The sequence below is a fragment of the Dunckerocampus dactyliophorus genome, chromosome 10, assembly GCF_027744805.1.
Source record: "Dunckerocampus dactyliophorus isolate RoL2022-P2 chromosome 10, RoL_Ddac_1.1, whole genome shotgun sequence".
Lineage (NCBI taxonomy): Eukaryota > Metazoa > Chordata > Actinopteri > Syngnathiformes > Syngnathidae > Dunckerocampus > Dunckerocampus dactyliophorus.
Genome location: NC_072828.1, coordinates 2786567 through 2814307, shown reverse-complemented (window position 1 = coordinate 2814307; position 27741 = coordinate 2786567). Strand labels below are relative to the sequence as shown.

General features: G+C 40.6%; 1 protein-coding gene across 3 annotated transcripts in view; it reads left to right on the top strand.

Annotated features, from left to right (window-relative positions):
* The first annotated feature begins 405 nt into the window (after window positions 1-405).
* The window catches only part of cers4a (ceramide synthase 4a), a 35459-nt gene continuing 8123 nt past the window's right edge, over window positions 406-27741 (top strand). Inside the window, exons 1-8 of one of the 3 annotated variants that reach the window (XM_054789821.1) lie at window positions 406-470; window positions 884-1066; window positions 11042-11159; window positions 18165-18283; window positions 19737-19794; window positions 20031-20081; window positions 24205-24297; window positions 24738-24866. In XM_054789821.1, coding sequence (XP_054645796.1) covers window positions 885-1066; window positions 11042-11159; window positions 18165-18283; window positions 19737-19794; window positions 20031-20081; window positions 24205-24297; window positions 24738-24866 — 750 coding nt within the window. In that variant the 5' untranslated portion in view covers window positions 406-470; window position 884. Of the gene's footprint in view, window positions 471-492; window positions 807-883; window positions 1067-11041; window positions 11160-18164; window positions 18284-19736; window positions 19795-20030; window positions 20082-24204; window positions 24298-24737; window positions 24867-27741 lie in introns of those variants that run through there. The other 2 variants (XM_054789819.1, XM_054789822.1) reach the window with 2 other exon arrangements.

Sequence of the window (27741 nt, the reverse complement as noted above, 5' to 3'; positions counted from 1 at the left end):
AAAAACAAATACGTTTGCTTGGTTTGAAAAAATAAAAACAACATTAATATAACATACAAATAAATTAAATAAATAACAATGAAAAGCTGGGTCACGACTTAATGACCATTGCAAAATATGAGAACGCCTGTTATACAGCAACTTATTTGCTAACTGCACCCAAAAAACACACAAATGGCAAAATGAATGCCTGCCGGACAGCTCTTGTATCGGGATGCAATATTTATGTATTCTATATGGTATAATACTATTGCATATAATATGTATTTTCTAATAAAACAGTCTGACAAAGTTTACAAGGTAGACAACCAGTCAAAACCCTCCCGACAGCACGAGAGCCACCACTTCCTGCACCCCACCCCCGCGCTGACGTCATTGCCCCGCCCCTCCGTTCAAGCAAGCACGCAGAACTCCTCCTCTTCCAATTTGACGCTGTGCGCTTGGCATCCTCCTCAAAGGAGCGCAGGCAGGTAAGAGATGGCGCATTTGTCTTCTTTCGGAGACGCTTGATCAAACGGACGTGTTCGGATTGAAAAGGCGGGTTTTGAGACGTGGCTCCGTCTGTGTGTGCGTCGTAAATGCGTACGGCGGGGGTGCTTTCCGCTTCTTGTTATGATTGATAAACATTAGGAGTAGTATCGTGCGTCTTTGCAATACGATGTCGTTTATTTTCCCTGTTTTGACTGGGGGGTGCATGGGGGAGCTTTCTTCACTGCTGTAATCAACACGCCAATCAATATGACACCGCTATTACGAGTCATTAGCACGTGCATGCGTCGTCGCGCCACCTGCTCTTGCCGTGATAGGTGAAGCACATGAAGCGTGTAGCTATGAAACGATTGAAGCAGGTGATGTTAAAGGACTGCTCTCCTCTTCCTGGCAGGATGGAGGCTGTGGTGAATGAGTGGCTGTGGCAGGACAGGTACTGGCTACCACCTGGCATGCATTGGGAAGACATGGAAGTGATGGAGGGCCAGGGCAAGGGCCCCTATCCTCTACCCAGAGATCTCATCTACACCTTGCCGGTGGCCTTTGCTTTCATCGCCTTCAGATACGTTTTTGAGAGGTACAATAATAGGAATACTACATGGACTTTTTCATCACGGTCTGTCATTTTTCCTTCTGTGGTGGTCCTGTGTATTCCGAAGGGACGGGCATCGGATTAAATTGCACTAAATTGCGTAGATAAAAAAGAAAAACAATATACACCATACAGCAAGGGTGTCACAAGATCTTGCGAGACTAAAACTTCACAAGATTTCTCGTTCAGAAAAAAACCTGTGGGCACTCGGCCTGGGACGATAGTAAATCAAATTCATCATGCAATAAATGAAAATGAGCTGGACAATCAATATATTGCCGTGTGCATGCGTGTCTGTTTTCCTGGTAACGTAGTAGAAATTAAATGAGTAGATTTCGATGTATTGTCATCATTTTTTTTAAATTTGTACTTTTCTTAAAAGTAATGTTAAAAGCACATCTTGTCTTGTTCTCGTAGACCCAATCTCGTGTGTCGTCTTGTCTACTGAGTGTCTTGTGACACCCCTAGTATACAGTAATCCCTCGTTTATTCTGGTTGTTTGGTTTCAGGCCCGACTGTGATAAGTGAATATCCGCAAAGTAGGGTTCCTTCTATATACATTATGTGGACTATTTTCGTGCTTGCAGCATAGAAAACCTGCTTAGAACCTTCTAAATACGGGTTTTAACATTATTAGAGCCCTCTAGACATGAAATAACACCCCTATAGTCACTTTTAAGCTCCTATTACCCAATGTAGTAGATATAATCAGAGAAAATAAGCCAACGAGGACATAAATAAAGCTCGTGCTCCTGTGTGTTATATATACTATATATACTGTGTTTCAGATGTGTGGAGGACAGGATGTGATGTCAGGCCTTCATAGTTTTAGCTGTGCATAGGTTATGGCCGCCACGTTAGCTCATGTTATGATGATTACTATTATTGTGCCTGTTGTGAGATAATTCAAACGTGCAATAAAAGCCTGTTGTTCCGGCGAACATTGAAGTAACATTAGTGACATCTAGTGACCAGTGTAAATACTACATGTCACCGATTGAAGGTCTTTTTAATGCCTTATATTTGTATTTTAGTTAATTTTGCCATTTTTATGCTTGAAAATGCTTGATTTAAATGTGCGTGTGTTTGACTAACAGGCCATATTCAACCACGAAACAGCATGATTTCATATGTTTTTAGAAACCATGACAGAGTGATGCCGTGAAATTCCAACCGTGATGTGGTGAGGGACGACTGTATACACATTTATATGTACACTCCTGATCAAAATCTTAAAACCACTTGAAAAATTGCTAGAATTTGCATTTTGCACATGTGGATCTTAATGAGGTTTTAAGTAGAGCTACAATATGCAAAAACAAGAAGGGGGAGTGAGACAAAAAGCATTTTGAAAAAGTCATTTATTGAAAATAACAAACTGAAATAGGCTGTTTATACATACACACACACATATACACATATATATATACACAGTGCTCCCTTGTTTATCGTGGGGATAGGTTCCCAAAATGGCCCGCCATAAGTGAAATCCGTGAAGTAGCCAACTATATATTTTTTTGCAATTATATATGTTTTAAGGCCGTAAAAGCACACGTTTCTCAGACTTGCATTCACATTTTCGCACATTTCTCTCTTGTTTAAACACACTCAAAGTTCTAATTTAGTTAGAATTTTATATTTAATCTAGCATAGAATACAGTATACAGTAGACAAATGGGTGAGAATCACAAACCGGGGATTATTTGAAATGCCACTTGACTGTCGTAGATAAAACTGCTTGACGTTGACGACTCGTGATACATTGTGGCGTTATTAAAAACTGCATCAGGAGGTTGCCTACAGCAACAGCTGTTAATGCCGAAGTTTTTGGTCCTGCCGCTGGTGGTTATTCGCCTTTGTAGACCACGCATCCAGAAACTAAAAGGGACTCGGTGGTTAACCGGTGTTAAGCCCAGGTCACAACCGGACATACGATTTGGACCATGAAGGAGTGAGAGCTCGACACGCATGGAGGACGTACGAAATAAATTAGTTGCGTTACGTATGTGTGGTGCATGACACACATAGGAGTCTGCAAGTGCAAGGTAGGTGAAAATTGACGTTTTGCTCAAACCTGACACCGTCAAAACATACGAAAGACACATGTTGGCTGTACGGATGACGCATGAAGACGTACTAAGTGTGTATGTTTGTCCTGCAACCTGAAAAAAACGTAAGCGCCCGTAAAGTCGGTTTGACATGACAAAGAACCTCTGTGGCCAGTCTGCGGCCAGTCTACGGCTCGAAAATCAGCACGTCACACGTGAGCCCTCCTGCGTACGACTGGTTGTGATGTAGGCTGTAAATGGAGCATGGGGTGAGTGAGGGTGCAGTGGCATTGGGCGCAAAATTTAAGGCCTCCGAGGTCCAGAATGCAGAATTATTACCGTATGTGTTTGGGGTGTCACGAGATCTTGCGAGATGAATTTTCTCATTCTGAAAAAAATGTCTCATGGGCACTAGGCCTGGGATGATAATAAATTATAAAAAATAATAATGATAAATAAATTAAAACACTAATTAATTGACACCTAGCACAATAGTGATTAGTGTTTATATAAGTGTCTACCCATGAAAATGGCTAAAAATGCTACTATGCTCATTTTAGCATGCTAGCAATGCTAACATGCTAACACTTAGCATGAGAGCGCAAACTGTTTGGAGTTCTACTTATAAAAACTGAAAAAAATTCTACTATGCTAACATGTTAGCATGCTAACAGCAAGTGTCTACTTGATGGCTAAAAATGCTATTATGCTTATGTAATTTAATCACACAATAAATGAAAATGAACTGGATAATCAATATATTGCCATGTGCATGCGTGTTTTCCTCGTTTCCTGCCTCCAAACGGGCAGGAAGAGAGTTCACTCTATGCATTGGTTTCAGCACCTTGGCATGTTTGTTGCATAGAACAATGGCATGAACGGAGTGAGGCCTTTTGTCAGTCATACAGTCTCTTTGTTTCGTTGGGTGGAGGCGGGGCCGCTAGCATACACACAGAGTGCGGGAGAGTTTAAGGTAGTAAACATTTAATTCGTAGATTGCAATATATTGTCGTATACTGTCTTTTTTCATTGTACTTTTCTTAAAAGTCAGGTTAAAATCTCGTCTCGTAGACCCAATCTCGTATCCTGTCTCATCTCGTGAACTGAATGTCTCATGACACCCCCAGTATGTGTATTTCAATGCGACAGGGTGATGTCGTGAATAAATTTGTCTATATCGCTATATAAATAAAACTGACTTGACTTAGCTTGATGTGACTTGTCAAATGTGCGCATTGCCAAGTTGAAGTACGGCGGCCCATTCTGACAGTATCAATGAAAACAGAGCATTATTATCTTTTCCAAATCTTCCTGTTACGGCTTTTGTATTGGATGTCATTAGCTTGTGCAGATGTACCTACAGTATTGTTGTAATGATTGTGGTGTTGAGTTCCTTCGACGTGTGCCTGTCACGCTGGCCGGTTTGCTGCATTATTAGTGTGTGTGTGTGTGTGTGGTTGGAGGGTGTACATCAGACATGCAGGGGGGAGATGAACATCATGAGTAGACACTTTTAGCTGCTGACTGCATCTGCTCATCTAAAAGGCTCTGACCATACAGTAGATCAGGAGGCTGCAGTAAAAGCTGGGATTGTGGTAATTGTTTTTATTGTGGTTCTGCTCCCATCCATCACAAGCTTTATTGTACTAATGACAATATTCCCAGTGGTGCGTGGAGAAAGGACGGAAACAAACAATACTGTGACGATGACGTGAGGGAATTGGTGGTGGCGTGCAAGGTATTCAGGGTGTTTACATATTTATGGCCGAGTGAAGGCTGATGATTTTTGGAGGAGCTGAAACAATTAGCCGGCGCATCAGTCAGCAAAACATTCCCCGGCGAGCTTTTCATAAAGGATTACACGTGACAGTGACGGTTCAAGTGTCATGTCAGATAATCCCCACTTTGTGACGCTTTCACGTCTCACACATGGCGCCCGGTGTCTGCAGTACACTTTCTGGATAAAAACAAGCTAGGCAGTAATGTGTCAAACAACGCATAATCAATCTTGAATGGCACTCAGGAGAGCACAGACCTCTTCCGAGACTAAACAATCCCAAATTAGACCAATTTTCCAAACAAAAATATGATGAAGTAAACGGTTCTGTGGATTAGTAGTTGATAAATTGCATTTTCAAGCAATTAACTCATTCAATCCCAGCCATTTTTCAAAAGACAACCCCTTCACTAGCGGCCATTTTAGATGGTTTTGACTGATTTCTCAAGGCACACAGAATATTGTGTGGTATGGTTATACAAACATGGAACCTACCAAAAGAAACATTAGACCTCCATCTTTCATCAGAAACAAAAGTTTGTTTCTACCTTTTTCCTTACTTTGGTAACAGGCAGTAGAACATAGGTAAGTTTTAGGAAAATAGCAGTTCCCAACTAAAATAGGGATTAAAACAACTTTTTGTGAAAAGATACATTTCAAGCATAGCTTTACATTTGACAAAAATGTTTTGCTTTTGTGGCAGCTCAGATATCTAAACAAGTATACCACAACATAATACAATAAATGTTTTTTTTTACATCAAAATAACAATTTATTTACAAATATAACACCATGAACTATTTACAAATTTCACACTTGGAACTAAAAATTTCCCTGCAATGCGTAACCTTCTGCACGCTACACTCTTCCACGCTCTCTCACTTCCTCCTTGCTGTCATGTGTTTTTACATGCAAAAGATCCATGCATCTTTGGTATTGAATGAGTTAACGCAACACAGCGTGCACGACTTGTCTGCAACCAGCAGAGGCGCTGTTTATTCATACGCAAATACAATGAAACCCGTTTTTGTCGACAAACCGTCTGTCGACCAGCAAGTACCGCTTAAGCCAACGTTGACACACATGGTCAACCACTTTTAGGACATTTCTATGAAAAATAGAGCTGTTGTGTTGTAGTATTGTTAACGTCATTATTAATGGCTAAGCAGTGTGAAACCACGACAGCTCCATACAGTGGTGTGAAAAGGTATTTACCCCTTCTTGATTGCTTATTTTTTGCATGATTGTGACATTTAAATGTTTGAGATCATCAAACAAATGTAAATATTAGCCAATGACAACACAACTCAACACAAAATGCAGTTTTGAAATTAAACGTTTTTATTCATTTTATTATTATTGTTATTATTTTTAAAAATCCAAAGCTACATGTCCCTGTGTGAAAAAGTGATGGCCCCCCTTCGCAGCAACAACTGCAATCAAGTGTTTGTGATAACTTGCAATGAGTCTCTTCCAGCGCTGGGGAGGAATTTTACACAATTGTTGTCATTCAGCCACATTGGAGGCTTTTCCTTTTTAAGGTCATGCCACAGCATCTCAATAGGATTCAGGTCAGGACTTGGACTAGACCACTCCAAAGTCTTCATCCATTCAGAGGTGGACTTGCTGGTGTGTTTTGGATCATTGTCCTGCTGCAGAACCCAAGTTGCTTTCAGCTTGAGGTCACCAACATTCTCCTTCAGCACAATTCATGCTTCCATTTATCACAGCAAGTCTTCCAGGTCCTGAAGACCATCACACTACCACCACCATATTTTACTGTTGCTATCATGTTCTTTTTGTGAAATGCGGCGTTACTTTTACGCCAGATGTAATGGGACACACACCTTCCAAAAAGTTAACTTTTGAGTATTTTCCCAAAGGTCTTGGGGATCATCAAGATGTTTTCTGGCAAAATTGAGAAGAGCCTTAATGTTGTTTTTGTTCAGCAGTGGTTTTGGTCTTGGAACTCTGCCATGCAGGCCGTTTGTGCCCAGTGTCTTTCTTATGGTGGAGTCATGAACACTGACCTTAACTGAGGCAAGTGAGGCCTGCAGTTCTTTGGATGTTGTTGTGGGGTCTTTTGTGACCTCTTGGATGAGTCGTTGCTGCGCTCTTGGGGTCATTTTGGTTGGCCGGCTGTTGACCGCAGTTCCATGTTCCATGTTTTGGCCATTTGTGGATAATGGCTCTCACTATGGTTTGCATATTCTCCTTCAGCAGAATTCATGCTTACATTTACACACAGCAATTTTTCCAGGTCCTGAAGCAGCAAAACAGCCCCAGACCATCACACTACCACCACCGTGTTTTATTGTTGGTGTGATCTTTTTCTGAAATGCGGCATTACTTTTACACCACAAGTAATGGGACACAAACATTACAAAAAAATACTTTTTCACACAGGGCCATGTAGGTTTGGATTTTTTTCTCCCTTAATAATAAAAAGTTTTACTTAAAAACTGAATTTTGTGTTGAGTTGTGTTGTCATTGACTAATATTTACATTTGTTTGATGATCTGAAACATTTAAATGTGACAAACATGCAAAAAAAAAGAAATTAGGAAGGGGGCAAACACTTTTTCACACCACTGTAACTACTGTCTGGTTACACAGCATTAAAACCTGCGCACAGTCACGTCATGTTCAGTGCAAAGCAAGCTTCCAAATAAAAGCAGGGTGGTATTAACCTGGATTCTACCACACCAAAATACCGTCATTTCCGATGTATAAACTGCGACACTTTTGTCACGCTTTGAGCTCTGTGGCTTATGCAATGATGCGGCTAATTTATGGTCACATTCTAATCTCGTGACATCCCTTATACTTCAGATAAGTCATTTTGCACTTCATGCACACACCCTCATCATGGAAAAGACACAAAGAAATGCATATGATGCAGCTTTCAAATTAAAGGCAATCGATCTAACAACTTTTGCTCAAGTGTACCAGCCATGTGAAAAAAATTGACAATCGCCAACGGGTTCGAAAGGCTGGACTAATGCGTGGACAGCACAACCTCAAGGGCTAATTTGCCTGGACGATAGTTACACTGAGCGCAACAACGAAACAGAGGGAGAGACTGACAAGAATTTTGAGTCTGAAGAAGAAGACTTTAGTGGTTTTAGTACACAGGAGGAAGATGAAGACAGCGATGAATGACTATTCTGGTAGGCTAATGTTAAACTAGCGGTATTACACGCACTGTTTGCAAAAAAAGCACGTATGTAATTAAAAGTTTCAAATATCTTTTTGTGTAGTAAATATCCCATGTTACGACGATCAGGGCTTTATGCTGGCGATTCCAATACTGATCATTCATGAGTGAAATCGGCCGATACTGATCACTTGGATTAATTATAAATTTTTGTATGTATTTATGATAAGTGCTATTGGCCAGTGGTGCCGTATAAGGGGGAAGCTGTAGGTTGAAAAGTCCTTTATTGTCAACATTCTCCTTATATCTCTGGCAAAAGCATGCTTTGAATGTGCAAGCAATGTCTATTGTTGGTCATGTTGCAGGGTTTGGGATGTTCTGAAGCTGTGGTGGTGGGCTGCATGCGACTGCTGCCGCTGTGTCGTGCCGCTGCTGTGTCTGCAATTTTTGCTATTATTATGATAAATACCAATTTTGTGTAACTTATTTTCTTATTAACTTATTTATATTTCACGTTTTTCAACAACCAGCAGAACCCAGAACATTGCAAAACTGTTAATTTAATAATTCCATGAGATGAGCAAGTGCTGGCACGGCAGACAGGCGATTCCGATGCATGGTTATCAAAGTAAAGTGCAGAGAAACATTTTTTTGATATTGTAAATTGTTTTTAAACTAATTGTGGTCAATATGTGTGTAAATAATAAGCTATATATGCATCTATATGGTATATGCAGTACAGTTTTCCCTCGTTTATCGCGGGGTATAGGTCCCCAAAATATCCCGCAATAAGTGAAATCCGTGAAGTAGCCAGTTTTATTTGTTGACAATTATTATGTATGGTTTAAGGCTGTAAAAGCCCTCACAATACTTTATACACTTTTCTCAGACAGGCCTTAACAACACAAGAGGCGTCCTGGCTGGTCGGTCAGTATTATAGATCAGCGGTCCCCAAGCTTTTTGGACCGACAGACCAGTTCATGTCCCACAAATGTCCGAGGACCGGGGGGATCATACTAATTGAGGTTATTTATTATGTATTGTGTGACGCTAAGACAGCAACAACATCAAATTAAAAGCACTAAATGAATACCGAGCCACCATCCACCAGTCAGAGCCTGGACTTTGTTTTTCAGGGAGGTGCACCACACAAATACACACATTAGCACTAGGGATGTCAGATAATATCGGCCCACCGATATTGTCGGCCTGATATTGGCATAAAAATGTAATATCGGTAAATATCGGTATCAGGTTTTTGTCTATAATGAAAACCGATTTTGCTGTATGTAGGCCTATGGGCCCCCGTACTGCCCGTCGTCGAGGCGTCCAATGGGGCCACTTTGTGGAAATACTTCATCACATCCTGTGTTATTCCTCTCAGTCGGAACTGGGTTCCAGTGTGTTGAAACCACGGGTGTGGGTTGTGTTGCCATAGGTCGGGCAACTTAACTGTCGCGGCGCAGATAGCACCGAAGTTAGCCAATTCGTTAGCTTGTAGCGACGCGGATACGGCCTTGTTGTGTCACTGTTGTCAGTCAACATTTTTACCCACATCGAGGGTCACCAAATGCGGAGATGCGATTCACAACGAGACAGGAGTCGGGCTAGTTGCCACCAATCACTTTACTCTCCACTCAACAAGCAACAACTCTTTAGCAACAGCTAAGTGGCTACAACAACCTCATGACGCGGAAACGGAAGTACACTTGGTGAATGTCTAAAACAATATTGTGGGTCACCACAATGTGTTAATTCCACGACAAGAGATATGTGATGTTGATATGGTATCAGTTGATATCAGAATCGGAAATTGAGAGTTGCACAATATCGGCAAATAAGTCAATATTGGACATCCCTAATTAGCACTAAGTAACGTCATCAAAACGTACCTTTATGCATTCCCACGTAGTATCAGCATTTGGGAGCAAATATGAGTTGAAAGAAAAAGGGGAAAATACAGTATAGTAGTCTATCTGCAGCGTGGGACAGTTGGCATAAGCACAATGGTGCATTCAAGGACCAATGTCGAAGACCAATGACGAGTCCCTGCTCACAACAAACAAAAACATGAAAAACTTTGGGATTTGTAACTGTATATTATTTTTTAAATAAAATAATGGCGCATATTTCCAAAATTGATATGCATCTGACGTAGTTATTTAAAAATATATTTTTTTTAAGTGCTTATTTTTTAGCATTTCACCTGCAAGTTTCCCTATGGTTGGGGACGGCTGTTATAGATGACTAAAATAGGGGCTGCGGGGATCACCATGGCCACAACAGAGATGCTATTATTATTATCTGATCTGTTGTTCCAACACAAATAAACGTGACAGGTCGGAGGAAGTCGAGTGGTTCAGGAAAAGGTAAAAGGCAACGTACGTGTGCACATGACTGGTTCTGCTGGCTGACAGCTTGCGAGTAGCGCAGACGCCGACAATGACATGCAGTGACGTGAGACGGAGGAGTAGATAGGAGGCCAGTTTGACACGCTGTATCTCACCAGATGCCATTTTATCTGCCCTAATACTGAACATGACTCCAGCTGGCCTGGCGTCATCACTGCGTAATCCCTGTCGACAACACATGAGCGTGTGTGTGTGTGTGTTGCAATACAGACGTGAAGAAGACCAGTTACGTAGATGTTAGGGGGGGGCCTGACCCTGTAACCAGAGACTTTGTGTGTGTGCTTTCTTGACCTTCTCATTCTTCCAGAGATCACCCTCCTCGCCGATGTCAGGATGATTATCTCTGAGATAGTGTTACACACACCCACAGTTATCAAGCTCTTGTGTTTACAACAACATTGTCCTTCTTCTTCCCCGTCATTCTGCGTGTGTGTGGGTGAGACGGCGATCAAGTGTCTTTTTCATGTCGTGTCTCACGGTTGCATCACGTTGGGCAGCTGTTGATGTCGTTAATATTAAAGAAGGCTCAGCAATTGATCCTTGTATTCTGTGTCTGTCCTTCCCCAGGGTCATCGCTGTCCCGTTAAGCAAACGTTTGGGCGTGAAGGATCGGATTCGGATTCAAGCTGCGCCTCTTCCGAAGTTGGAGACCTTCTACAAACAGAAGTCGCGGCAGCCGACGCAAGTATGTGTTTGTGTTCTGAGCGTGTGCAAAAGGTCGACATGCAGACTAATGAGACGCTCTGTATGACCTTCACTGGATAAATTGGCTTCTCTGAAAGGTCACAGTGGGGTTTCACATTTGCCCCCAAAAAAAAACGGCTTCCCTCAAGCAATTGTTTCTGCATTCAGCAGAATGCGTTGTGACACTTAACGAGGCAGTAGATGGTAATGAATGGCCTTTAACCTTAATCCGCAAAGGCTAAATGAAAGGCAACTGGACGTTTCAATCCAAAAGGCTTCTTCAATTCTAAATTTCAAGTGTGCAGTCTCCCTATTTATGTCTCTGGTGGGTGTGTGTCCCACTGGGCTGTTGCTGTTGTTGCCAGGCGTGGCTTGTACATAACAATTGGTCGTTTGTCTGCCTGGTGACAAACGGCACGTGACAATAAAACTCTCTTGAAACAGCTCATTAGTGGCCTCTCTTCCCATGGAATGAGACAGTCTTTCAGGAGATCAAGAGATGTCAGGATATTGTTGTAAGCAGACGATAGAGAGGCTCTGACGTAAATGGCTTGTTTCACACCTCTTTCAAACCCGAGGTCTTCCCTATCCAGAATTTGGACATCCTCAGAGGACTCAAAGGAGTCCACTTGCCTCGATTCAAACTTTGTGGATTACCAAGATCTGGATGACTGAGAATCTCCACAGACATGTTGCTTTTATCCTTCATTTCTGTCTTGGGAAGGAATGAACAAACCATCCATCCACCCATTTTCCTCTGCTTATGCGGGTCCGGGTCGTGGGGGCAGCAGTCTCAGCAGGGAAGCCCAGACTTCCCGGTCCCCGGCCACCTCTTCCAGTTCCACTGGGAGAACTCCAAGGCCGGCTGTGAGACATAATCCCTCCGGCCTATCCTCGGTCTGCCCTGAGGCCTTCTCGCGGCTGGGCATGCCCTAAACACCCACCAGGGAGGCGTCCGGGAGGCATCTGGAATAGATGCCCGAGCCACCTCAACTGGCTCCTTTCGATGTGAAGGAGCAGCAGCTCTACTCTGAGCCCAACCCAGATGACTGAGCTCCTCACCCTATCTCTTAGGGTGAGTCCAGCCATCATACGGAGGAAACACATTTCAGCCACTTGTAGCCGCGATCTCGTTCGTCGTTGTCACGACCCAAAGCTCATGACCGTAGGTTAGGGTGAGAACATAGATCGACCAGTAAATTGAGAGCTTTGCCTTCCGGCTCAGCTCTCTCTTCCCCACGACGGTCCGGTACAGCGACCACGTTGCTGCAGATGCTTCCAGTTGCTTCCCTCAATCGTGAACAAGAGATACCCCGAGATACTTGATACTTGAAGGATCTCACTGCCAACCCGGAGAGTGCAATCCACCTGTTTCCGAATGAGAACCATGGCCTTGGATTTGGAGGTGCTGAGTCTCATCCCAGAAGCTTCACACTCAGCTGCAAAACGTCCCAGTATACGCTGAAGGTCACAGCCCGATGAGGCCATCAGGACCACATCGTCTGCAAATAGCAGAGATAAGATCCTAAGGCCCCCGAACTGGACTCCCTCGACGTATTTGCTGCGCCTAGAAATTCTTTTCATGAAAACGATGAACATAATGGGTGACAAAGAGCAGCCTTGGCGGAGGCCAACGTTCACCGGGAACAGGCTGGACTCACTGCTGGCAATGCAAACCAGGCTCCTGCTGCGATTGTACAAGAACCGAATGTCACGTAGTAGCGCGCCATCAATCCCGTACTCCCGGGGCACGCCCCATAGGACACCGCGAGGGACACGGTCGCCTTTTCCAAGTCCACAAAGCACATGTCGACTGGTTGGGCAAACTCACATTTACCCTCCAGTACCTTTCCAAGGGTGTAGAGCTGGTCCAGTGTTCCGCGACTAGGACGAAAACCAAATTGCACGATTGCACCTCCTGTAGCTGAGGTTCGACTATCCAACCAACCAACCTACCTATCTCATCCTGATGCTATGTAAAAACATGCCAACATCTCATCCAATCCCAGTCAGCCGTGTTCCTCTTATTCAGGGTCTCTGCAGGTTTCAACTAGTCAAATTTAAGACTTTTAAAGAATTTTTTAAGACCATAATGAATACAATTTAAGACCCATTTCACGTCCTCACTGGCAAAAAAATGTACAAAAGACATGAAGGAAAGTTGGATCTCAATCGATATCAAATTTATTGGTCTTGATAAATTACTTTAGTATAGGGGTGTAACGATTCATCTACTACATCAATGTATCGATTTATATTCCTATGATCCAAGTACATCGATCTGTGCTATTCCGGATGACATATATCGATCAACATCTAACATCTAAGGTAATCAATTGATTGCATTGATACTGGGAAATATAGCACTGGATTTAAGCACGGCAGGCTTTATATGGATGTGTTTTTTTATCACTTTATCACACTTTTATCACACGTCTTTATCATTAAATAAAGACGTTAAACGTTACTCGATTCAGTCTACCTGTCTCTGACATCGTCGCCACACACCAGCAGACAACAAAACATAGTATGACGGCAGAGGACAAACAAACAAATAATTAAGCTACCATTGCAGTCTAGTGTGTGGAAACACTTTGGCTTTTGCAAAGGGGGGGATGTTCTAAATAAGTCCAAATGAGTCACTTCCCTCAAAGAAGAAAGTCTTAGATGCACTGATTGGAGATTTCTTCACCCAAAGAGAAAGAAAATCCACAAGCGAGACAGCCAGAGCATAGGTCATAAGGTAGCGAGCAAAAGATGCGTTGCCTTTGACTGAAAATGCCATGAAGTGGTGGACATGTCAGGAGAAAGAGCTACCTCTACTTTCAACCATAGCTTAATGATACCTTTGTATTCTCGGCACCAGTGTGCCATCAGAGTTTTTTAGTTAGCTTTTTAGAGTTTTTAGTACTGCTGGCGACATAGTGAACGCACATAGTGCAGCCAGAACATGTTGATCAGTTGATATTTAAAAAAAAAAATCTGTAGAGTCATTGAAGAGTAGTTGACTACACTTGATCTTTGGTTAAATATTAGTGCACTGCTGTTTGTTTATTAAAATAAGAGAAGTAGCAGGTTCAACCACTACTCATTTAACCTGAAGAGAAGCTGGTTACACTTCATTTTTTTATATTAATGCTGTATTATTATTGTATTATTTCTATGAAAACAACAGCAAACGTAGCAGGTAAACCTACTGTTAATTCAACCTGAAGGCATGCACTTTATTTTGATATTAATTATTGTATTATTTTTTGGTTGAAAAACAAAAGCGGAAGTAGCAGGTAAACCTGCTGTACAAATGTTGGTTGCACTTACTAATTTTATTGAAAATGTATTGAATATTGAAAATGAGAGCAGAAAAGGTTAACCTACTGTTGATTCAACCGGAAGTGTTGGTTGCACGTTATTCAAATAAAATGTGAATGCATTTGCCATTAATTGTTGTTTACTTTTTTTGTTTCTATCCATAATGAATTTATACCTAATTCCCTTACAAAAAACCACGGAAATCTAGGAAACGTCACCTGCACTGTCCAGTATCGCGGTATTTATTTCACAGTCACATTGTTGAATTTTTGGCAAAAAGTTAGTGAATCGTTTCGGATTGTATCGTTCTAAATGAACCCGTATCGTTCTTAAATCGTATCGGCAACCACGAAACATGATACGAATCGGATTGTTATTAAAACCGATCGTTACGCCCCCACTTTAGTACTTTAGTTCCATTTTGTAAGTTATGTTGTAGCGTCCTCAAAAATCAAAATATTTAACAGCCAGAAGTGTATGCATTTGCTTTAAATAAAAGTAACAGTAGTAAATTTTTAAGACCTTTCAAAGTCATATTTAAGACATTTTATGAGATTTTTAGGCCTTAAATTCAAATAATTGGATTTTAGATTTTTTAAGACTCTGCGGATACCCTGTTATTACTAAAAAGTAGGGATGTCCCGATACAAATTTAAGACCCTATGAAAGCCGTTTTATTTTTTACACTTATTTTACCAGCATAGGGCCTGTACTTTTGTGATAGCAAATAAAATGGCTGCTAATTAAATGGAAAAATCCGTACATTTATCAATGCAATACATCATTGGGCAATTTTGCCCTATATTACAGTACAGAAATGGATGTAGCTTGACTAACTCTTCTAAAATCCTCAACAAACTGTAACACCCGTGCAAGATGTAGTCACCAATGCACCCTTATTTTGTTTACACAATTAGACAGTAAGTGGTGAACAGTGCTTTTACTTTGAAGGCCAGAAGTGTGTTGTCTGTTGATGGTTAAGACGAGCTGGGACCAAGAATACACGTGCCTCTCGCCCTTATTTCACACAGAACTTGCACGACGTCAGCATGAAAAGCACGTTTGAAATAACAAACAGTAAAACACAACGCGGTGAAAACATACTAATTTGCCCATTTGTGGTCCACGGTGTTTTTTTTTTTTTTATTGGCTTGTGGCACATTCTAAAAATATTATTTAACAAGAAAAACTGCAAAAAATTAAAAATCAGCAGCAATTTTACAAAAATAAAGTTGTAGTTAAGAGAATAAATAAGAAAAAATAATGTCATTTTAGTAGCATAAACTTTAAATATTAAAGAAAAAAGACCCTATTTTTTAAAAAGTCGTAATATTATGAGAAACATACAAAACAATGACAAAAGTTGTACTTTTTCTAGGTTGCGGAAAAAGTTACAATGTCCAAATATTATGGGAATAAAGTCAAAATTACGAGAAGAAAACTTTCAAGAAGAAAGTTGAAATATTTAAAAAATGAAAAAATGAAAAAATCCAGCAGAATTGGAAAAAAAAACAGCTGTAATTTTACAGAAATAAAGTCAAAATATGAAGTGAAAAAAGTTGTATTCTAATGAGAAGAAAGGGTGCAATTTTAAAAGAATAAACACATAATATTATGAGGAATCATAATGTAATTTTAGTGGTATAAAGGTTCAATTTTAAACAAAAAAGATGTTATTTGAAAGTCGGAATATTATGAAAAAAAAAGTTGTAGTTTTTCAATTAGGTAGTGAAAAAAGTCATAGGATTATGGGAAAGTCAAAATATGGGAATGAAGTCATGATGTTACAAGAAGAACATTTACATAAAATATTTAAACAGAAAGGTGAAATATTTGCAAATTAAAAAAAAAGCAGAAATAGGAAAAAAGACCAAAGTTGATACTAATAATAAGCTTTTTCACCAACAGTATATCACAAAGATGAGATGCAGTTTTTTCTTGAAATACAGTGGTGTGAAAAAGTGTTCACTCCTTCCTGATTTCTTAGGTTTTTGCATGTTTGTCACACATGTTTCAGATCATCAAACAAATAATAAATATTAATCAATGACAACATAACTGAACACAAAATGCAGTTTTTAAATGAAACTTGTTATTCTTAAGGGAGAAAAAAATCCAAAGCTGCATGGCCCTGTGTGGAAAAGTGATAGCCCCCCCTGTTAAAACATAACTTAACTGAGATTAATTGAGATCTATCAGTCTGGAAAAGGTTATAAAGACATTTCTAAAGCTTTGGGACTCCAGCAAACCATAGTGAGAGCCATTATCCACAAATGGCCAAAGGATGGAACTGCGGTCAACAGCCGGCCAACCAAAATGACCCTAAGGGCGTAGCCACGACTCATCCAAGAAGTCACAAAAGACCCCACAACAACATCCAAAGAACTGCAGGCCTCACTTGCCTCAGTTAAGGTCAGTGGTCATGACTCCACCATAAGAAAGACACTGGGCACAAACGGCCTGCATGGCAGAGTTCCAAGACCAAAACCACTGCTGAACAAAAACAACATTAAGGCTCGTCTCAGTTTTTCCAGAAAACATCTTGATGATCCCCAAGACCTTTGGGAAAATACTCAAAAGTTGAACTTTTTGGAATGTGTGTGTCCCATTACATCTGGCGTAAAAGTAACGCCACATTTCAGAAAACATCATAGCAACAGTAAAATATGGTGGTGGTAGTGTGATGGTCTTCAGGACCTGGAAGACTTGCTGTGATAAATGGAAGCATGAATTGTGCTGAAGGAGAATGTTGGTGACCTCAAGCTGAAAGCAACTTGGGTTCTGCAGCAGGACAATGATCCAAAACACACCAGCAAGTCCACCTCTGAATGGATGAAGACTTTGGAGTGGTCTAGTCCAAGTCCTGACCTGAATCCTATTGAGATGCTGTGGCTATTGAGATGCTGCTTTGAACCCTTGTCCTTGCTGTGAGGCAACGGTTGGTGCTAGACCCACTAGACCACACTGCCACCATCATCCGGAGTGTGTTGTTTATATGGAACTAGGCCCGGTTTGTTCACTGTCCTGTTTATTCCAAACCATTTAGGTGGCTGGAAAATGGTCAGATAAACAAACATGCTTATCATTTTTATGCCAAAGCTCTTAATTTTATCTGCATTGTCTGGGTTTTTGTGCAGGAATATTCTTGTACCCGGTCACCAATTTATCAGGAATCCTAAACACAAGCGTGGTGCGCGACGGTATTGTAATTGCTGTATAAGTGGAACAACTAATTGCAGATACTGTTTTTTCCATTCCATTCATGTCATCAGTGAACAGACGAGTTTCAGACACATTACAGGTTCACATCTCCACCCTTCTCTGGGTTTCAACATCAGCCTTCATGTGCAGGCAAGCAAGGTTTCGCACCCATTAGGACTTAAGAGGAAGTGTGATATCAAACAAAAATACACTGCTGTGTGTGTGTGTGTGTGTGTGTGTGTGTGTGTGTGTGTGTGTGTTTGGGGGTCATATGCATGCAAAAACAATATGTTTTCATTGTAGTGAAGACAGTATGAAGACTGTATTACCCTGTATTACTTATCAGGAAGAACAAACAGAGCAGGTCGAATCAACAATCAGGCCTAATTTGCATTTCCTGGAATGAAATGGCAACAGAAATGTCAGCCAAAAGGTTGAATAAATGTTGCCTCTCGGCAGTTGATGTTGATTCAGTGCTGTGTTTGTGCTCCCTCAGAGTGAAGTGGCCAGCTTGGGGAAGCAGTGTGGACTCTCCCAGGCAAAGATTCAAACCTGGTTCAGGCACAGACGAAACCAGGACCGACCCAGCAACACCAAAAAGTTCTGCGAGGCCTCGTCAGTCTCAGTCCAATGATCTTCCGCACCATCACCCACAATGGATTTGAAATACGAGTCAGTCAAGAAATGAAGTGAATGAATTGAATAGGCCGCGAGTGAAGGTAGAGAAAGCGAAGGCATCTCCGTGGAGATGAGTCGTTTATTTGTGGCAGGCCGCTCACAATCCCATTATAACGGGATTGTCTGTGGAGCTTGTCGTTACAAGTCCGTACCGTAGATGGCTTCGTAACGCTGAAACCCAGCGCCACAGATAGACTGTAGTCCTGGGGAAAACACTGAAATTGTAGTTCTAGACTCGTTTTCACGGTGGGCCACATCACAGTTCTGGCTGCCCTCAGAGGGCCATCTGTACTGTAACTGTGAAACCACAGTCTCCATGATATTATTACTAGGGATGTCCAATAATATCGACCCACCGTTATTATCGGCCCGATATTGGCATAAAAACGTAATATCAGTCAATATGGGTATCGGGTTTGTTTTTTTTTTTTCATATAATGAAAGTCGATATAACCCTTCAAGCACCAAAGTTGCAAAACATTGCTGAATTTGCTGCCTCGTGCAGTTAATACTTTCCACCAGGAGGTGGCGGATATCTGTAACTTCAATCTGAGCAACATTTGTGTTTTTTCTATGCAAAGTTTAGGAGTTTATAGACTTTGAGCCCTGTGTGCCCACAGCTGCTGCAGCAGCAAGTCCGCTTGACATAACAGTCCACACGCAGGACATACCTGTGCTTGAGCGGATGCTTTGCTGAACCGTGTTCAGGGTGGCAGGTCGTGACCTCTAATGGTGAAGAGGGGTAGTGGGAATGTTAAAAAAAAAAACAAAAAAAAAAAACGTGGAAATAGTGGCAGGCAGACGCAGCAGGCTTGACTCCTCGGCCCCACTATTTCTCACGTTAGCTCACGTGAGTTGTACAATGTTGTTTACAGCCACGTCGAGAAGCTAATTGCTGATGCTGTATCCAATATCTTCACAACAGATATGATATATTCTACACATCAATCACACTATTTCGTGGCCAACCCCTGGTCACTCTCCGGACACCCCACTGGCCATCTAGACATTTCAGGTATCAACTTATTGCCACCCCTATGTGAGTAATGGTCTCACCTTGGCCACCCCAATGAACAATTTCTGGCTCCACCGCTGCTGCTGCACTAAGAGTGCAAGGCCGACATGAAAATTATGACACTTGATTTTCTTCCCTGGACTTTTGGATGATCAAAAAAAAAGTTGAGTTTGTACTTTAGTAATACACTAGCACACTACCATTCCTGAATGGTAAATCAATGCCATGTTTGGGTGAAACCTTTTAAATTAAAGCTGAAATTCTACACATCAATCACACTATTTCAAATCCTTTGTCAAAAGGCAAATTCATAAAATAATAATTTCTTGAAAATCTCATGTGACCTAATGCGTGGTGCTTTTTCTTGTGTTGCAGCTGGCGTTTTGTCTTCTACCTTGCAGCTTTCACAGCAGGGCTCGCGTCTTTGCTTGATGTAAGTCTGTTGGCTTTCTTGATCATTAACAACCGTACAATCGGATCTAATGAGATGCAATACAAGAGCTGAATGTAAACATTTACAAGCTCTTTTACTGTAACAACACTTTCTTATTGTAGTGTAATAATAATAAATAAACACTCATATCTCATGTTGCTTCTAGTATGTTTGTACTTGAAAGATGAGAGTTTGTTTGTTGTGAAGACTCATGTTCTCATCTTGTGACATTCCAGTCTCCGTGGTTCTGGGACTACAGAGAGTGTTGGCAGGGTTTTCCCAAACAGGTGAGCACATAAGGATTTGGTATGATTATTGATACGATTATTAGGACTGTGGTCTCCTGTCGGTGTGCATTTGGCATCTTTTGTAGCAGTAGCTCTCAACTGTTGGGCCAGGCCCCAAAAGTGGGTCGTGGATCCATCCTGGGTGGATCGCAGACAGGGAGTCAAAAATTGCATTAATACACAACCAATGTATGACTTTTTATTTAGTTTTGAAGTTAAATTGAGGAATATTTTTATCATCTTCCACTTTGGCATAAGTGAAATATCAGATCTGGTCTTTGAATTTTTTATTAATTTTAATGTATGCATTATTTGCATGGTTATTATGTCCTTCCTCATTTCATTGACAAAATACCTTAATAAATTCCTCTAAAATGCACTTTGGACATGTAATTATGTGTATTTATTAGTGCTGTCAAAGTTAACGCATTAATGGAAGGTTCCTTTAACGGCACTTATTTTAGCTTCAATGCTGTGGCAGATGGCTCTCGCAACAAGACCAAAGTTATTTTTATCTACTGTCGCTGTGATCTGACCTGTCACGTATTACGTCGCCTGTCAGAGAAAAGCGATAAGGTACTGGAGCACTGCCGGTATTTTTTGATTGTCTTTTATACAGTGGTACTTTGGCATACGAGTGTCCCAATTAATTATTAGATGCAAGACGTCTCTCGGCTGATTTTTTGCTTTGAACTGCGAGATCAAATTTGGGTTATGAGCTGCTATTTACTGGCAGGCATAGCCGAGGACAGCTATTTGGGGCTTGTGTCCATGTGACCATGGCTATCTAGACACCGGGAAAGATTTTCAACACATCAACAAAACATACGTGCATTTTAGTCATCTAATTGATCATATTTAATATGTATTGTGTAAAACTATGACAGATGACAGGAACATCAAATTAAAAGCACTCAATGAATACAGAGCCACCATCCACCAGTACAAGCCTGGACTTTGTTTTTCAGAGAGGTTGTGTACCGAACAAATATGCACTCAATAATTTCATCAAGTCTTACCTGTATGCATTCCCACATAGTATCAGCATTTGGGAGCAAATATGAGGTGAAGGAAAAAGGGCAAAAATACTGTATAGTAGTCTATCTGGGCAGCGTGGGAGAGCATTAAACATGTCAAAACTGGGGGATTTCTAATAAAATAATGGCCCATATTTCCAAAATGTATATCCCTTGACATAAAATTTGATATAGTTATCGTTGTAGTTGCTTTATTGCTATAAAAAGATTGCTCGTTCACTCTGGCAAAATCATTGTGTTTATTTATCGTGCAATTAATTGATTTATTGATTATCGTGGCAGGCCTAGCTGGGATAGGCTCGAGCTTCTGTTGTGTCCCTGAACCAGTCACCCCGCCTCCCAGCCATGCACTCACACTTGATTGTTACTTGTCAGTTTGGAAAGGTAATAACTGCCACTGATGACAGTTAGGCATGCCTGCAAGTCGACATTCCTCCAGGGTTCACGGCCTCAAACTGACAACATTGAAAACAGCTTTCTGTATCTGCTACTGCTTGTATTGTTGCAGCTTTTCCTTTTCTGTGGGTTCTGCTGCCTCTGTGGACTTCCTGTCATTGTCTTAAGTGGCGTGCGGTTGCTTAAAAAGTGTTTTGATTCAAGATAATCACCCGACTGCTTTCTCAGAATTAAGACTAGGGCGCCACTTGGAATACTGTATATACAGCGGTGTGAACAAGTGTTTGCACCGCTCCTGATTTCTTATTTTTTTGCACGTTTGTCACACTTAAATGTTTTTCGATCATCAAACAAATGTAAATATTAGTCAATGACAACACAACTCAACACAAAATGCACTTTTTAAATGAAACTTTTTATTATTAAGGGAGAAAAACAATCCAAAGCTACATGGCCCTGTGTGAAAAAGCTAATAAGTGGTTGGCCCCCCTTAGCAGCAACAACTGCAATCAAGCGTTTGTGATAACTTGCAATGAGTCTCTTCCAGCGCTGGGGAGGAATTTTGCACAATTGTTGTCATTCAGCCACATTGGAGGCTTTTCCTTTTTAAGGTCATGCCACAGCATCTCAATAGGATTCAGGTCAGGACTTGGACTAGACCACTCCAAAGTCTTCATCCATTCAGAGGTGGACTTGCTGGTATGTTTTGGATCATTGTCCTGCTGCAGAACCCAAGTTGCTTTCAGTTTGAGGTCACCAGCAGATGGCCAGACATTCTTCTTCAGAATTTTTTGTAGACAGCAGAATTCATGGTTCTATTTATCAAGGCAAATCTTGCAGTTCTTGAAGCAGCAAAACAGCCCCAGACCATCACACTACCACCACCATATTTTACTGTTGCTATTTTACTGTTGTTTTTCTGAAATGCGGCATTACTTTTACGCCAGACGTAATGGGACACACACACCAAAAAGTTCAACTTTTGTCTTGTCAGGCCACATTTTCCCAAAGGTCTTGGGGATCATCAAGATGATTTCTGGCAAAATTGAGAAAAGCCTGTTCTTTTGTGGTTTTGGTCTTGAAACTATGCCATGCAGGCCGTTTTTTAACATTCTTGTGGGGTCTTTTGTGACCGTGTGCTCTTGGGGTCATTTTGGTTGGCTGGCCACTCTTGGGAAGGTTCACAACTGTTCCATGTTTTGGCCATTTGTGGATAATGGCTCTCACTGTGGTTTGCTGGAGTCCCAAAGCTTTAGAAATGGCTTTATAACCTGCAGACTGATAGTCTCAGTTAAGTTACGTTTTAACAGAGGGGAGCAATCACTTTTCCACACAGGGCCATGTAGGTTTGGATTTTTTTTCTCTTAATAATAAAAAAATTCATTTAAAAACTGAATTTTGTGTTCAGTTGTGTTGTCATTGAATAATATTTCAATTTGTTGGCTGATCTGAAACATTTAAGTGTGGCAAACATGCGAGAAAAAAAAAAAAGAAATCAGGATGGGGCAAACATTTTTTCACACCACTGTATCAGACGGTAGTATGAAAACGTTTTTATAGTTCAGATAAACATGGGTCAAGCGGTGAATAAGGTAATCTCGTGATATCCAAGTTCTGCTTATAATACCTCCATGTCGATTCTGGTCTTCCAGCCCAAAGCGCTAGCAACCTTTCCATCTCAATAATAAGACAACTACGCTGAGTTATTACTGTCGCTTTCATAGTAGCGGATCCTTTAACATGTTCCCAATACAACTTTTTCACTTCCGATACGATTCTGATATTGCAGCCTTGAATATGGGCTGATACAGATATCGATCAGATAGCATGAATCAAACATACTTTTATTATTGATGGAGTGATATCGCTCAGAGAACAATAGTCAGCAATAGTCAGCAACAGCAGCAGCATCAAATCTTACCTTTATGCATTCCCACACATTTGGGAGCAAATAGGAGGTGAAAGAAAAAGGGTACAAATACAGTATAGTAGTCTATCTTTGCAGCATGGGAGAAAGTTAGCACATGGACAATGGTGCGTTCAAGGGCAATCGTACAAAGTGCAACGGCTCAACAAACAACATAAACATGCAAAAACCATGGGATTTGTAACTGTGTGTTTTTACTGCCCGTGTGGGCCGGGTGGCTTTCTGGTGGTGGGGGCTCGGCCTGGCTGTGTGGGGCGGAGCTTGCTGGGTGGTGGGAGGCAGTCCCTCTCCTTCCAAGCATTCGCACTGACAATTACACGCTCACACATTCACGAACCTTTATATACAGGAAGACTTGCACACATACGGAGATACCTGTACACACGCACATATGCATACTCACAGTACTGACGTACTTCCCCACAATACTCACTGAGTTAACCAGGGTGTTATTATGCTGGTTTTATTGCGGTGATGGCTATATGATGATAGTTTTTACAGTTATTGTCATTCTGATCACTATCTTAGTTAATAATTACTACTAATATGTGTGACTGTTTCAATGCAGTATTATCATTGTGGTTGTAGATATTATTTAGTCCTTTCCGTCAGGGTCTTTATAGTCATCACAGACATTTGCATTTGCTCCACAGACATTTTTTTCCCACTGTGGTCCAAGTACTCCTTCGGAAACGTTGATGTAGTCATTGTTTTTGATGTGTTGTGTTATTGTGTGGTATTGACGTTGAATTACCTGTTTCAGCCGGTCACCGATGCCCATTACTGGTATTACATCTTGGAACTGGGCTTCTATCTGTCCCTGCTTCTCTGTGTCTCTGTGGACGTGAAGAGAAAAGTAAGTAACTAGCACATGAAAAACAAAACCTCAGCGTAGTTTCTTGTTGCTAATCTAAATGCTTCTCATGCTTTCTTTCATCTGCTTGTGCTCACATCGTGTCAGACGGGGTTTAAAAAGCATTCGGCTGTTTGCTTTCGTTATTTCCTCTCGCGTTTAATCCCGATGCTGTACTTTTTTCTTGCACGATCCGTGCAGATTATGCACTGGATTATCATGTTATGTCACAAATCTTTTTTTTTTTAACCCAATAGTACCCAATGACTCCATTTATTTATGTAGCATTGTATAATGTGTGAACCTTTCGTATCCTCAGTAAATCTGTCTTATTTCACACCAGAGTCCAAAGCAGATTTTTCAAGTGTCTTGCATGCGATGCATGTTGTGTTACTTTAAATCTCCCCTTACACGCTGTGAGCTTTTCAAATGATGCGTTGCAGGATTTCAAGGAGCAGGTCGTTCATCACATTGCCACCATATTTCTCATCGGGTTCTCCTACTGCAGCAACTACGTGAGAGTTGGCACGCTTGTGATGCTGGTGCACGACTCGTCTGACTTCCTGCTCGAGGTACAACTTGTGTAGTACTTGTGTAGCTCTAGGGGTGTCCAAAGTGTGGCCCGAGGTCAGCGTTTGCGGGTTCCAAAAATACAATTAAACTAAAAAAAACCAACAGCAACATAAGTGGAAAAAAAACTCTAATTTTACGAGAATAATAGCATTTACGGCCGCGCGGCTGTTTTTTCGTTATTAAACATACAGTTAAACTAAAAAGTATTAGGATTTTAGTATTTTAGTATTTAGGATTCATTTTACAAGAATAAAGAAGGGAGAATAAAGTCATAATATTAAGAGAAAAAAGTTGAAAAATTAAATACTAAAAATGTAATTGATTTAACAGTTCTAATAGTACGAGAAGGACACCGGGAGGTCACCAAGGCATTCCCAGGCCAGCTGTGAGACATAATCCCTCCAGCGTGTCCTAGGTCTGCCTTGGGGCCTTCTTCCAGATGGCAATGCCCGGAACACTTCACCAGGGATGCAATGGCTAGCAATGTTAACATGCTAACATGCTAACACTTAGCTTAATAGTGGTAAGTCTTTATAGAAGTGGCTAGCTATATATATATATATATATATATATATATATATATATACTGTATATATACTGTATATATATATATATATATATATAGGTGGTACTATGCTAATGTTAGCATCCTAGCAATGCTAACATGCTAATGTTAGTATGCTAACATGTAGCATAATAGTGCAGTATTTATGTGTCTACCAACGGCTTGCTGCTGTAACAGATGAATTTCCCTGCTGTGGGATTAATAATAAAGTACTACTACTACTACTACAATTGAAATGGCAAAAAATGCTACTGCAAATGTTAACATGGTAGCAATGCTAACATGCTAACGTTAATATGCTAACACCTAGCATGATAGCTAAGTGTTTATATGTCCCGAATGAGTTGAGAATTTTTACTATAGAACGGTCTGAATCGGTTGAGAAATGAGAAATGTTGAGAAAAAAAACTTAGTACTCTTTAGATCAAAGGCATTTTGCATTCTGAAAAATGGGAATGTCGAGAAAAGTGTGACTTCTTGGCACGTAGAAAATGGTATGAATGTCCTTAATTACTTGTAGTTGTTAGTTGCATGCTTTGATGTTGGTACGGTCTGAATTGGTTGAGAAATGTGGAAGTAGCTCCAACTTCTTTAGATCAAATGTATTTTGCATTCTGGAAGAAAAAAATGTGGGATTTTTTTGTGCTGTGTGCTAATAGCATGAATGTCCTGACTTTGTGGAATGAGTTGATGTTGGAATGAGGTAAACCCGTTGAGAAATGTGGCAGTAGTAGCAGGAAATTAATTGTAGATAGATAAGATAGATTACGTAGATAAAATAGATTACATACGTAAAACCGATAGATAGATTCATACATACATAGATAGATACTTTATCTCCAAGAATGGGGTGAATTTTGGGCAAATTTTGAATTTTGGATCACCCACAAAATGTAATCAGTTCTTCCATATCCCATTTCCGACAATTCCTGAAAATGTCATCAAAATCCGTTCAGACCTTTGAACACAAGCAGACAAACACGGGCAAAAACATAACATCCGTGCTGCGCTTGGCGCAGGTAACAAGAAAACAAACAAACAAACAAAAAACACCCAGCAAGAACCAAAATAGAAAAATCGGCACCAATTTTACAAGATTAACGTCAAAATATGAAAAGAAAAAAGTTGAAAGTCATAATGAAAGTCATAATATGAGGAAATAATGGTATTTTAGTGGCAGTTGTTGATAAAGTTGATAAAGTTGATGATAAAGTTGATAAATAAAGTCCAAATATTATGAGAATAAAGTCATAATATTAGGAGAAGAAAATTGACAAGAAGAAAGTTGAAATAGTTGGAAAATGTAAAAAAAAAACAGCAGAAATGCTAAATTTTATGAGAATAAAGTCAAAATATTTTGAGAAAAAAGGCCTATTCTGACAAGGAAAAAGGTCGCAATTTTACAAGAATAAGTTCGTACTATTATGAGGATTATTTTAGTAGCACAGAGTTGAAATATTAAAGAAAAAATGTGTCATTTTTATAAAGTCGTAATATTATGAGAAACAAACAAAACAAAAAGTTTAGATTGGGAAAAGCTATAATATTTTGGCAATGAAGTCAAAATATGACCAGAAGAACTTTTTCTATTTAAGAAAAAAGTTGACAGCAAAAATGGGGCAACTACCAGAGCTGATAGTAATAACGTGCTTTTTGACCTGCGGAATATGACAAAGCTGAGATATCTTGAAACATATGTAACCTCTTAGCACATTTACACGTTGCTTTACAAAATATCACAGTGGCTAAATTGCATCCTTTCATTTTTCTCTATGTGGGCCTCGCTGGGAAAAGTTTGGACCCCCTTGCCTTAACGGGCGTTCGGAAGGTTTTGCTGTAGTTCCATCACTAGCATGGACTAAATATATCAGTGTGGATTTAAGGAGGAGAAATTCTTCAAACACAAAGTAGGCTTGTCCAAGGGTGTGCATTGTTTGGCTGTGCATTCTTTACTTTTCTCTAAAATTAACGTGGCATTTGTCGTTTCGCAAGGAAACCAGACTTGAATGCAGTCATTGTGGTTTTACCACAGAAATATTCCCAGTCGCAGAGGCTCGTGCGTTAAATAAATGCCCTTTCGGCTCGTAAGAAAACAAAACAATAGGTGCGGTTGGACAGCTTATGAAAATCCCGATTGCCTCATCATCTGAGAGCTGCAGGATGTCATGTGGCCTCCAGGCACCACAGACTGGAGACTGTTGGCAACGTCACAGTAAGAACCTGGCAGACTTGTGTTTGTTATGTACAGTATGTGCAAAAGTCTTAGCCTCCACGAGTTTTGCTGTCTTTCTGGAGCAAATCGGTCATTT